The 13,982-nt window shown below is 39.5% G+C and overlaps 1 protein-coding gene across 1 annotated transcript in view; it reads left to right on the forward strand.

Moving 5' to 3' along the window:
* Positions 1-349: 349 nt before the first annotated feature.
* The window catches only part of hsd17b12b (hydroxysteroid (17-beta) dehydrogenase 12b), a 28,391-nt gene continuing 14,758 nt past the window's right edge, over positions 350-13,982 (forward strand). The window contains exons 1-5 of the mRNA XM_085460271.1: positions 350-682; positions 10,272-10,318; positions 12,123-12,198; positions 12,973-13,080; positions 13,357-13,421. Coding sequence (XP_085316397.1) covers positions 505-682; positions 10,272-10,318; positions 12,123-12,198; positions 12,973-13,080; positions 13,357-13,421 — 474 coding nt within the window. The 5' untranslated portion in view covers positions 350-504. The remainder of the gene's footprint in view (positions 683-10,271; positions 10,319-12,122; positions 12,199-12,972; positions 13,081-13,356; positions 13,422-13,982) is intronic.

Here is a 13,982-nt window from a genome sequence, read left to right on the forward strand (position 1 = left end):
GTAAGATTATAAACATTAGAAGGACGTAAAAGTAGAAACTGATATGATGTTACCAAGTTAGTAAATCCTTAAACCGTAATGCTTCATAGAGTGAAAACGGTCCCTTTTGAAATGTGATTTTTTTTTTTAAATTAAAGTTGTTACTTTACACCAACATAACAGGTAGGAAGTTAAGATGTTATATAGAAGAATTTAACGCGTATATTTTGCAAAACATTGTAGCCGCATGACGGTCGTTTTGGGTCCAGCCTGTGCTGGAACAGTAGGTGGTAGTAACGAGTAGATTTGTTGCGATGGGGGTTTTAAAAGCATTAAAAGAAGAAGAAGAGAACGGGCCAATCACAGGCAGTCAAACACTGATGCGGAAGTGTCCAACAGAGGAAGGGTTCTGGCTGACGCATGTATGTGCACTTTGAGCACTTTGTCATCACGTTAATATAGATACAATAAATTCAGGCACTAGTATAGATACGCAGTTCAGACACAGAAGTGTGTAGTGCAGCTATGTCGTTCAGCGGAGAAGCCGTGTTTCGGGCCGTGGAGGCACCGCTGTTCTGGCTCGGTGCTCTGACCGCGGCCTGGTTGTCTCTGTGCACCGTGTACCGATTGCTGTCCGGGTTCAGGGTGTGGGTGCTGGGCAACGGACGGCTCCTGTCACCCGCCAAACTAGGAAAGTGGGCAGGTGAGAAACTAATTGGGGAGACTACCAGCTAGTTTTATTTATTCAAGTAGTAATGGTACAATATAAAGGGACCTGTCCTGTCGGTTGTATTAAGTATTAAGTAGCTATTCTTTGTCTGAACATAACACCCCACCCCACTATATATATATATATATATATATATATATATATATATATATATATATATATAAATATATATATATAAATAATTGAAATGTGCAAAATGATAGTTTTTCTGATATGTAAACAGAATTAAACAGTGGAGCATTAATCTTTTTTCTGTTTAACTTTGTTACAGTGTTATTCTGTAGTATAAGTATTATAAGTCACTTCCATAATAAATTCTTTTATAACTCAGTACTGTTTGACACATTAGTTGGTAACATTGCAGGGAATGTATTGTCATCATTATTACAGCTTATGCGTCAGCTTATTTGACCATCGTTTGAAATCATAGAGGAAAGACGAAAAAACACCCCCTCCCCCCCACACACATTTTATTGATTGGTCTGATGTCATGATACCTGGTCTATCTTTTTGATTTTGGATTGAAATTATATCTGATCCATATGTGGTTTCTGTGTATCTCTAGTTCCAGGGTTGAATTTCTTTAAGGTCTCACATGTGCTAAAAAAATCTTATTTGACTGAGATTATCAGAACACCAGCTACAGCTAACAAACCGATGAACAGTGAGAGTAACTCCACTGAGGCAGAACACATGGCTTGTATTAGATGAGGTCCTATGCAAAAGCCCTGCTACTGCCCTTATAAAAGCAATTTATATTTGCCAGTGCCACTATCCCGAGTCAGGTCAGGTCTTTGTTTGTTAGTCTGAGAGTCTGACCACTTTTTTTGTTTGTTTTTTCTCTTGTAAAATCCTTCGGCGTCTTAGGGAGAATATTTAGCACAAATGACCTAAAGTATGGCACGTACCATTGCCTGATGTCCATGAAAAATGAACATTTTTCTCACCAGATTTGGTGCCGTGCAACTTTGGCCTTTTAATAAAATGTAGCTGGTGCCTTTCACTGTAAGATACAATCCAAATTCAAAGCAGGTGCAGGTTTTTGCATTTTATAGATGCAATAGTTTAACATTTCTAATCACACCTCGTGTCTCTGTAGTTTATTTGTTTCTTAGGGTGAACTGGATTGCACTGGGCTGTGATGGTGCACCTAACATAATACAGAATGTACAGTGGACTACAAGCACACACGGTGCTCTCTAATGGACTCTCCTATTCTTGAAACCACTGGGAACGACTCATGCTGGGGTTGTTGCGGTGTGTCACAGCTGTGGCTGCTCTGTTTAATGTTTCACTCTGGTGGGGTGATTGTGACGTATCCAGTCGTCCCATATTGCTTCAGCATATACTTGTTACACACTAAGACTTCTTTAGTAAAGCAGCAGAAAATCCTTTGATGCCTTTTTTGTTTAAAAGGAATACATAGTGTTGAAGGGATGATCAGCCCTTTTGTCATCACTTGTAAAACAGTTGCAAGTCTTATCGTTGGATTATGGCTCAAGGGGATTATCAAGTTAGATTGAATGCTGTCCATCTGTCCTACCTGCTTACTGATTGAACCTTGAAATTTGAACAGACTGGCCTGCCGGGATTGCTTTGGTGTTGGCAAGTCTGGTGTACAAAGTTCACACCAACATCAGAGTTGGTAGCTCACAAATCTCAGAAGTTTTTTACATAATGATTCATTTAGGCACCCCAGAAGAGCCCAGGACCTGTAGGGCCTGTCAGTAAAAAAACTACATAGTCAATGAAAATCCAAACCTGAAATTAAATTGCTTATAAGGCATCATAGAAGTATTATCAATGCCTTTCCAATCTCTATTTGCTGATTCCACAATCTTTTGATTGCATATTTATATTGTATATTTCTCTTTTTGTCTTGGACACGTTCTCCTGACTCCTTTACCATTTCCAACAATTCAAGATTCAAGGCTAAAATCAGAGGACTCTACATCTTTCTCAGCCTTTGCAGCTCCAGTCACATCAGTGTGTTAGAGAGGAGCCAAATGTTCGGGGGATGTGAACCGACGACGCCTTTGATCTTTTTTTTTGTGCACGGCTAAAAATGGAAACGCAGAAGGGGAGGGAGGATATTTTTGGATTCCAGATGCAAAATGATTCAGAATATGCAATGAGGCAAAGGGAGCCCGTTAGCCTCGGCTACTACTTTCATTCACAAACTTTGTCTCACTGAAGTGGACTTGATTGAGGATGGCCCGATTATATAACGGGACTACAGCCATTCATAAGTTAGCTTTACATGAGACGCAGGATCCTCGTGATTCTGGTTCAGCGGTGCCTGCATTTCACTGGTGTGTGAGAGAGAGAGCAGGAGACTGTGAGGGAGAGAGAAAAGGGAAGCTGTGATGGTATTACACATTCTAATCATACGTTATCTGAGACAATGACTTATAAAAAATACAGCTGCCTTAATGCATTGTGTGACACTTGCTGAGCATTTTATTAGGAAGGTAAGCTATTTCTCAAACATTGCTTCAAATGACATAGTTGTGACACGTGTGACATACCAATACTGGATACAGTTTTGTTTCCACCCTAAACTTTTGATGGTTGCAGACTTTTATACAGTGCCGTCTGATTTCACAGACGGCACAGTTTTGTTGCTTAATGGTGATTGGCAAACTGCTTATAGGTTTACCTCACTCCGATCTGCCGGCATCAGATTCTGCTCCACATCAGTGCGATTCAATTCACAATTTGTGCAGATTTGCAACTTGCACATTTGCACTTCAAGCCACCTGTCTTGCTTGGTGAATCCAGCAGAATGCCAACTGGGGAGGTTCCTGAAGTCTGCTGAACTAATTCTCAGCTGTATGAAAAACATTTAGACTTTTGTTTTGCATTATGGTGCATTACCCTGCTGGAAATAGCCATAAAAACATGGGGAAATCATGACAATAAGGGGTCACTACTCCACATTTAATCAATAGTTAATTATCTTTGCCTCACTTCGGCAGTGTTTACTGTCTTGTCTCTCTCCCATAACCGTCCCTCCCTGTGCCTGGTTCTGCTGGAGGTTTCTTCCTGTTAAAAGGGAGCTTTTCCTTCCCATTGTTGCCAAGTGCTTGCTCATAGGCAGTCATTTGATTGTTGGGGTTTTCTCTGTGTTGTTGTAGGGTCTTTACTAATGGTAAATGGCCTGTATTTATATAGCGCTTTACTAGTCCCTAAGGACCCCAAAGCGCTTTACACATCCAGTCATCCATTCATTCACGCACACATTCACACACTGGTGATGGCAAGCTACATTGTAGCCACAGCCACCCTGGGGCGCACTGACAGAGGCGAGGCACTGGACACTGGCGCCACCGGACCCTCTGACCACCACCAGTAGGCAACGGGTGAAGTGTCTTGCCCAAGGACACAACAACACAACATTCAACCTTCCGATTACAAGGCGAACTCTCAACTCTTGAGCCACGATCGCCCCAATATAAATTGCCCTGATGTGACTGCTTTTGCACTATATAAATAAAATTGAATTGAATTAATTGAAAGGGGATATACATGGTCAGTAACTATTCTGAACTTGATTGTGTGATTCATACTTTAATTGACTGGTTTTCTGGCCACAAAAGGTGCCAAGAAAACGCTGTTTCACCTCTAGCAGCATCCTGGACAGTCGAGTCCATGAGTTCATGCGTCATTTTAACCCTGCTTTCTGTCTGATAACTTTTTATCCTCTTGTCCCAATTTCGGCACAAGATGGTTGACTTTCAAAATGCTGAAGTTGAGGCGTTAAAATAAGAGTGGTTGGTAAAATTCTCATTTTGTTTAACTTTTCTGTGAAAACAGTTTTGTTAAAAAAACAAAAATCAGTTATTGTCCTTATATCTTGTAAGTTGTCATGAAATCCTGCGCCCCAATGTTGTTCACATAGTAGCACTATCATTGGAACACCTAGCCAGTCTAACCTAGATTTGCCAGAGACTGCAGTTCCTAAAATAGATCTTGTTTTATTTGAGTGAAGGGAACATGCACTCAGCTGTAAAATGTTTTTCCTTTTTTTCCCTGTTCTGACTGCAAATCACTTCATTCTTAAAACAACTAAAAATAACCCAGCCTACGTTTTCCTCATCATTGTGCCTCCAGACTCCCCCTGCACTCTCCTCTCCTTTTCCCTGTACTATTTTTAGTTGCCCTCAGGATCCCCTGTGCTCGTGTTTGTCATTTTCTCTTCTCTTTTGCTCCTCCACTCCTCCCTTCTGTTTGGCTCTGCTGCAGCCCTAGAGGATGCTTGGCATCCCGGCATCATCTGCACTCAAGACAATCACACAAAGAGGAAAATGGGCACAGCAAAGGGCAGATAGATGGATGAGCACAAGAACAAATGAAGAGTAGTGTTAAAATAGCAAAAACATTTGCTTAAAATAAACTCTTTTAAGGTGGTATTTGTATTAGACATTCCAGAAAGAGCACAGAGAGCATTTGAACATGTACAAATTGAAAATTGCTGCAGCCGTTGTGCATAAGTCGTTGTGTTAAAATCAAGAATTCATCCTGTTTTAAAAATGGGTTGAATTTCAATGGTCCTTGCTTCTGGTAAAACAGTAAATAGAAAATCCAAAATCTGTAACTTGTGTCTCACAGGGTGATGTCAGCGACTCTTCTTAAATCTTAAGGTACACTGAGCATAGCTTATTATTAGGACATTGTAATAAAGGTAATATATGGAGAGAATTTCAAAAAATTAACTGATGACTTGCTTTTAAAAAGCAATTGCACTAAATGGTTGTATCACAGAGTCTTGCGTTGGTGCATTCCATGATGTTGTCCGACATATAAGATGTCCTTAGAGTAAGAGTATACATACTGGGGACATTAAAGTTTAAAATATTTAAATTCTTTCTGCACTGTTTATTTTACCTTGTGCCACCTGTACCACCAGAAGGAGGCAGTAAAGACCATAGAATATCTTCCAGACCACCATGACCTGTTGGACCACCAGTCCAACATGATCGAAAAATCAGGTCGGATATCCCTGTGTTGTGCGTTGTTCTTGGATCAACATTTTAATCAATCAACTATTCATCGAGGATCAACATTGCATCAGACCAATCACGCTGTTATGATGTCATAGCTTTGCAACGTGGGAAAACACCTGCTGATGTCCACTCAGGAAGAAATCCAAAAAAGGGGCCGTTAGGATTGGGGGTTGGGATGTGATCGCGGTTAGGGTTACAGGGCTATAGGTAGGGTGCGTCCATGTTGCAAAACTATAACTTTACTACAATGTAATTGGTCACTTGTGTTCTTGAACCTGGACCAACATTAGTTTTGGTGATCCAGGAACTATACCAACATGATGATATCAGTTTGAGCAAAAAAGACTCCACAGTTTTGCTGATGGCCACTTACAGCTGTTTTTAAGGCAAGCCGAACTAAATAGATTCCCATGCTATGGGGCTGAAATGTTTTAAATTGAGACTTTAACATATAGTGTTCAAAACCAATGGGCACCATTATGATGTAACATTAGCTACATACATCCATTTTTATGCAGCGCATGGTTACTAACAGGTGTTGTAACCAGGATTGCTAGATGTGAAAATTATACAAAAGGGGATTATGCACCTCAGATCCCTCTTTAACTGTGGACTGTTGAAAGTGCAGTTGGGTGGAAGATGGTTAGTTTTGTCGACCTATAATATTTGTCTCAGTTTTTGTCAACGACCTTTATCTTTTGTCTGACAAAAACAAGTCAATAACTAAATAAAAACTAATGCACGAGTAGGGCTGCTCAATTAATCGAATTTTAATCACGATTACGATCTGGGCTTTCAACGATCATTAAAAATGACTGAGCCGATTATTAGCCCCTCCCTCGTTTATCCGCGACACCTTAAAGGCCGGTCCGTGAAAATATTGTCGGGCATAAACCGGTCCGTGGTGCAAAAAAGGTTGGAGACCGCTGATTAAGAGGACCCGAGGGAAGCTCGGAAAGCTAAGCAGAAGTTATTTGGAGAGGAGAGTGACTGCCGTTGGTTGAAAAGAGAGGTAAAAAAAAAAAAAAAACTTCAGTGGTGTTGCACACTATTTTATATTATTTTTTAAAGTCATTGTTAACCCTTTAAAGCCGTCAGAGCAGCACGCTCCGTTTTGTGTAACTATTTTTAAATCCCTGTAGAACCTGGACCATGTAAGCTAGCACAATAATTTGTTTTGCATATGAAACCAGAGGAGTTGTACTTACATCTCATACCATCAGCTTGTCCTCGGTCACGGTTTCCTTCCACATAAAGCTTTGCAAAAATTGCATAAAAAGCGCTTGCAGGAACAAAAACATAATATTCCAGAAACACGCTTCGCTGATCCGATCAGCTGTTCGTAACACTTCCCACAGTGAAACAGGCGTCAGCGCGAACTATCACATGTCCGCCATTTCCTGGCCGAAACCGGAAGTGACGTCATTTTCGCGGAAATGTAGTTTTTTTTACTTGTAGGCCTTAAAGGCCTATACTGGTCATGTTTGACTTTTCTGAATAGTTTCTGGGATGCTTAGAACTCGAATTGCACTGCTGGAAATAGTTTATTTTGATGCACCTGCTGTTTTCTTTGAAAATTTGCATCATAGGATTGTTTTTTTGTTTTTCCTGCAGTATATAAAAATTGGTGTATCTCCAAAATAAAACTATGAACACACTCAAAATAAGTTTCCTGTTGTTGTAAACTATTTTTTGCAACTTTTTTGTATTTAAAGTTTTGAGGGATAAACCTCTTAAATTTCTCCAAGTAGAAATATATGTAAAAAAACAAACAAAAACGATTTTCAATTTTTTTTTGTAGTTTATTGCACTTTTTTGCAATTAATGTAGTTACTATGGACTTAATTCATACATATTATTAAAATATGGGCTATAACAGTTGTATAGCAACTTGAAATGCTCCCATAAATGGCACTACAACATGTAAAAAAATAATATAAGCTCTGGCGGACTTGGTTCTATAGTAGGTCTTAAAGGGTTAAATAAATATCGTCAAATAATCGAGATCTCAATTTCAGTGAAAATAATCGTGATTATCATTTTTTCCATAATCGAGCAGCCCTATGCACGAGGATCAGAAACTCTGATGAAATCTATTGACACTTTCATCAAATGAAAACAGGATGAAAATATTCTAGAGAGATGAGACTTAGAACTAATTAAGTTGTGTAGTAAGGCCGAAAAAGTTTGGAAGTGATCCAGTGAGAAGAAATTAGCTGTGCGGCGAGTTAGATGCCCACATTTGATCTGCCCCCAACAAACAGGGAGTGGGTCCTATGCTTCTGGGAGAAGAAGATTGGACATATTTTGCATTTGATGTCAAGGGAAATAAAACGCTTTGTAAACCGTGTGGAGCAACCAGTAAAAACATACCAAACTTTTACACTTGATATGATATTTAAATAACTAAAACTGAAAGAACTTAGATGCCTAAATTATGTCTAAAACTAAATGATGTTTTAGTCAAAAGACTGTAACTAAAACGAAATCAAAATTTGCCATCAAAATGAACACTGGTGGAACACACTGGAGGGACAGTCAGACAGTTCCCAGTGGAGCAGTACTTAGGCTTAAAATGCTCAACCCCCCTTTTTTAATCTTTAACTCGTAAGCTAAATCATCAGTGTGCATTCTCGTGAATAGTGAGAGTAGTTTGAGTACTGGAATTGCAATGAGGAACAGAACATGACTCATTCTTTAGTTTTAAACATTTCCTTTCCACAAACCTTTGTTGACTATTGTTTTTTGATGGTACCGTGCATATCTTTTGTTGACTATGAATGGTCCCAGGTAGTGAAGTTTGTTCTGAACAGACTGCACTTATGTCGGTGCACCTTGCATGTAGTATTTAATGAGCCTAAGCGTCCTAAAAGCCCTAGTAGCAGACCCTAGAGGCTGAACTGCTCAGTGCACCCAACCACACTGATGTGGTTTGACCTAACCCACACAGCAGCATTCCCATCTTAAGTGCACTTTACTTTCAGAAGTCTAATGCAAAAAAAAAAAAGTAAGAAGGGACTAAATGACAAAACAATAGGAATATAAAATATAATGGACAGTTTCTGAAAACACAAGAATGATATTGTACTCAAAGATGAGGCAAGTATTCCTCTCTAAGTAGGGCCTGGCAGGTCATTCAGGGACATATTGTAACATTTCGACTCACCACGCAACTCCCCATCCGCTTTTTTGTTATATTTAGCCAGAGGTGTGATGAATGGTTCCTTCTGAAAGATGGGAATTGCTAAAAATAGGATCCTGCTGCCGCTGCTGTTTGTGCCAGGCAGTTCCAGGGCATCTGCTCGCTCGACTGCCACTGATGACAGAGAGGACCTCTTTCCCCTCACCCTCCCTCACTCTCTTTTTGTCCTCCTTAGTCACCTCAGCTGCTCCCTGTCAACCGTGTCCTTCACTGCATCTAAAAGTAAATCCCTTTTATTGTGCTCAAGCTTTTTGCGCTGGGTCATAATTAGCCTTTCTACACAGCAATTTCTTGACATCACTTGTCAGTTAAGTATTGTGTCATGCTTCGAAGTAGATCTCTGTGCTGATAAAGTTCCTGTAGGTGGCACTCTTTAGCTGTTCATCTGTGGTGGCTAGCACCGCTCGGGTTTTCTGCAGTATGTTTTTTTGCTTCTACGTTTTGACAAACAAAGACAAAACAAGTCTAAAGTGGAAGAGGCAGAAAGGCTTCAGGTCCTCAAACTGACAGTGTGCATCTAAAGTATCTCTGATTGTGAAGTGGTCACTCACTGGAATCCTTCACAACAGGACAGTCCTCTAGTACTTTTGAACGAGAGTTCAATTCTGAAAAATGTGTAAATTCCTTTTTTACGTAGTGTTATAATTTCAGCTCCTTAGTACCAATAAATGAAACATTACTGCTACAATAAGCGACCTTGCTGTAAGGTTCTGTTTAATAGCGTGGCTATACATGTCTGGCAACAGTTTGAGGAAAGCCCCTTCCTGCCTAAGCTTGACGTTGACCCCTTAGATATATCTAGGCTCATTAAGAAATAGTTCTTTTTTGTTGTTGTTTTAAGCCAACTTGACTGACCTGCTCTTAGCCTCCAGAATCCCTGGGATGAACACAAAAGCTGAGTGTGAGCATCAGCTGGTTGACCGCCCTGCACCGATGCTCTTGTGGTGGAAATGGAGCAAATCCCAGGACCTAAGTTCCGAAATCTCCCTCAGCTTTGGAGGTTGTTAGAGAAGTGGATTAACCTCATTACTTGGCCCTGGGATGACATCAGTTCCATTCATATGCCCATATATTTGGCTACATAGCACATGTCTTCTTTGGTCTGTTTAAATATGTTTTGCTTGCAACGCTCTGTTATAACAGAAGTCAAAGCTACGGCCCGTAGAGATTAATGTGATTAAGTCGTAATGGGTCAGTCTGTGATATATTTTCAATATGTTTTTCATATGTTTATCCAGTGTAATTGAGCATAAGGGAAAGGCTGTATATTTTTACATGTGTACAAAGGATCTTATTAAGGTGCGAGTAATGGTAATATAGTTTCCTTGCTAATTAAGTCTCTCTCTGTTTGTAGTTGTGACAGGAGCCACAGATGGGATTGGGAAAGCATATGCAGAAGAGGTAAGGGTCTCCCAGAGGTGTTGAGTTATGAACTTGTACTTGAAAATAGTATGTGCCTGTAATAGTAGATCTATAAACATGTAACACCTGATGGTGAGTACGGTTAAAAAAAATATTTTTAATTTTTTTTTTTCATTTTTATACAGAAAGTAACACATGGAGAGCCACACAAATGAGACAAAAGCATGGTCACTGAAATTTATTTATTTAGGAAAATGACCCAATATGATGCATGTGAGTTGCAAAGATTGATCTGTAACTGGTGTGAACATCTTGCACAGCAATAACTGCAACTAAATGTTGAGAGCCGGGGTGTGAAACACCAGGCTGGGGGGCCAGAATCGGCCTGGCAAAGACCCCAATCTGATCGACTATATGGCTTTGGAAAATGGGAAGAAAGAAACTTTAGGATTCTGTATTTTCAAGTTCTACAGCTTTTCCTTCTGATAAAGACCTCCTCCATCCTTAATCATATTACACCAGAGTAATTCAGTAATAAATAAAACAATTAGATTACAGAAAAGTTCCTTTTTTTTCAGTATCTACTATAGAAGTGTTTTTTTGTTTTTTTACAATGAGTAGTTAAACTTCATTAGACTAACAGGCCACTTAAGATCAAGGTGGGTTGTACGTGGCCCACGGTGTAATATGAGTTTAGAGTAACTGCTGATCAGTCCTTCACATCACTTTGGATGAGTGAGTTGAATTAAATGTTCAAAACATATTTAACTCGATGACAGGTATCCTCACATGAAGCGCTCGCTTCAGGCCATTCCACAATATCTTTTGATGAGTGAGACCTCGGCCATTCAAAACATATTTATTCCTCTTGTTCGTTTTTTGTTTTTTTGTAGAATGACTAGTTTTCAGGACATCTTTTATCTTGATGCACTGTGTGACCCAGTTTCTCTTGAGATTCCATTCACGGATGTCCTTGAATTGCACTTTCGAATTTGCTGCTGTATTTAAAAATTTACTGTTCCATTAATGACGGCAAGCTGTCGTGGCCCACATGCAGCAAAACAGGCCTAATCTGTGATGTTTCAGAGATGGAATAAGGTCCTGACACTCGAATGCAGCGATTTTCCCTTCTTCTAAACCAAACGCCTCTCGTATACACAATGAAGTTTTTCTTTGCTCTTAGCTGCCCACAGAGCTCTGTTCAAACAGCCTTCTGGCTTGCTAGTGTGATCTTTAGCAAACTGGCTCTGGGCAGCAGCGTTGGTTTTTGGAGTGCAGTGACTTTCCTCTTGTGACCCTGCCATCCATGCCATTGTTGCTTAGTGTTAAGGCACACACTGGGTCTATTTGTTGGCAGGCAGACCACTGCTGTGAACAAGAGCAGTGTTCTTGATTTGAAGTCTGGTTCAAAGTGAATCAATGGAGTCCAAACACTTATTGTCTGTTTTGCATCAAGTTTATGAGTTTTTGAGATACTACCTCACCTCAGAGACATGTGGTATAGAATCATTTTCAACAAGAATCTCTTATATTTCCCATTAAATTTATTTACTTGAGTTTCCATTTTTAGAAACCAAATGACAAAAATAAAATCTACAAACTTTGCTTTTTAAAAGCTTTTTCATCTGCATTTGGTTCACAAAGTTGCATTTTCAGTTTTCAATATTAATTTGGTATTAATTCAAAGTAATAACTTTGACGTCGTCATAATATTGCAGGATAGCCTAGTGCCAAAATGTAAAAGTCGATCAAAGAACCAGTTAAATGTTGATCATCAGTATGGATGTAAGTGCAGTGCGCATGTGTTTTACTTTGTTGACATATTTCATTTTTGTATTTGCAGCTCGCCCGCAAAGGATTTGCCATTGTGCTGATCAGCCGCTCTCAGGAGAAGCTGGATGATGTATCCAAGGCTATTGGTGAGATATGCACATGTTTATATTATTTCAAAATTGTTTCACCCCTGTAAAATTTTGGACATGGTTAAATATTCCTCTCCTTATTGCATCGGTCACCCTGATTGGTGCAATGTCTGTGTGCCTTGGTGATTTGTGAGAATCGCTGCAGGAAGTAGTTCAGCGTATTGCAGCCAGTCAGTCTGCACCCTGCTTATCAGAATGATTTGAAGTAAACAAAAACGCAGCTAAGGACAACATCTCACACGGATTCAGCTGAAATTATCTTCAGTTTATGTGTGAAAACATCTTTAGAGTCAGATTAAAACCTACCTGTGTTCCAGAGGCACCAGACTAATTTAGTTCATGTGTATGACCGCGACTTTTAGAGCCTCATTTGTCCCGAATCTGAAATCTTACAGCTTGCATAATAATACACTAGGGCTCAGTAACAAAAGAATAAATTATACTGCACTGAATTTAGTGTTTTAGCACAAGTGATCTCTTACTGAGTAGCCCTTTGCTGGACTCTTATGCTTTTGGTTATGAGGTAGTAAAATCTTTTACTGGAGCTGAAAGTGAATATGTCCAGTTAAATGAAAGCGTCCTCTTAAGGGAGGGATAACCTCACTGATGATTAATTTAGGGTTTAATACTTTGTTCCCCTTCCTTCCCTTTCTAAATCACTATTTAATAGTCATTTTTGCCATTCCTGAATGCTATTTGTGAGTATTGTTTTCTGGTATCTTTCATTGTGACTCAGATATAGTAAATTAAAATGCATACTTCTGTCCTCAGCCAGTAAATGTGGTGTGGAGACAAAAACAATTCAAGCAGACTTCAGTGCTGTTGACATCTACTCTAAGATTGAAGGAGGACTCACAGGACTGGAGATTGGAGTACTGGGTAAGACTGCAGGAGGTGCTGAGGCCAGTTCCCTTTTCACGAGTGTTAATCAGCCTGTCACACGATATGTCAAATCTTATCTCAACCACATCTGACAAACAATGAATGCTGTGAAATCCACTGTGTTTTTCATGTATTCGGAAGGGTTAATTTATAAGCCTTTTACTGCCCCCTGAAGACTGAAATGAGGAATAACAGAGTCAATCCTGTATTCATAAAATACTTAATCTCTTTGAATAATTTGGCAATTCTGAATTTTTTTTGTCTTGTTAACAGTGAACAATGTTGGGATCTCCTACCCTTACCCTGAGTTCTTCCTCAGCGTCCCCAATCTCGACACTGTAAGTTCCAAGTTTTCTGATTATTGTATTTCACATTCAAATTATAGTTAGTATGAAAATACATGAATGTTTGCCCTTGATGTTTCTCCAGCGACTGCATATTCCACAGCATATATCGGCCCTCTGCTCTATTTCTGTAAACTGCTGTAGCGTTGAAGGAAATCTAAATTTTTTATTACTATTTAAAGTTAAGTAGATTAGGTCGCTTCACCTGCATTAGACAGCAGTCCAGTTTCCGTCAGTCTCACTCTCCTTAAATGGAGATCGGTATAGGTGGGACAGTTTTACACTCAGAGCAGTATTCTGCCTCTTAAAAGTGTTAAGTAGAAGAAAGGAAATTTGTTATTCATGAAGTCTTTAAGCTTTGTAAGTCATAAAGTCAGTAATGGCTGTTGCTCAGGAATTTCTAGCTGAAAGCAGGTGTAAAAGAATTTGTAGAAGAATGCGCGTGGTATTTCTTCCATGTGAATAGTCCTTTTACTGTTACAGAATACATTTTTTACGATTCCACCCTATCATGTTATCATTTACAGCAGTGGCTCCTAAGTGATTTGCTGCACA

Source organism: Copadichromis virginalis, linkage group LG1 (genome assembly GCF_057382275.1).
Source record: "Copadichromis virginalis isolate Kocher_CV1m ecotype Utaka linkage group LG1, C_Virginalis_male_GT1.1, whole genome shotgun sequence".
Classification (NCBI taxonomy): domain Eukaryota; kingdom Metazoa; phylum Chordata; class Actinopteri; order Cichliformes; family Cichlidae; genus Copadichromis; species Copadichromis virginalis.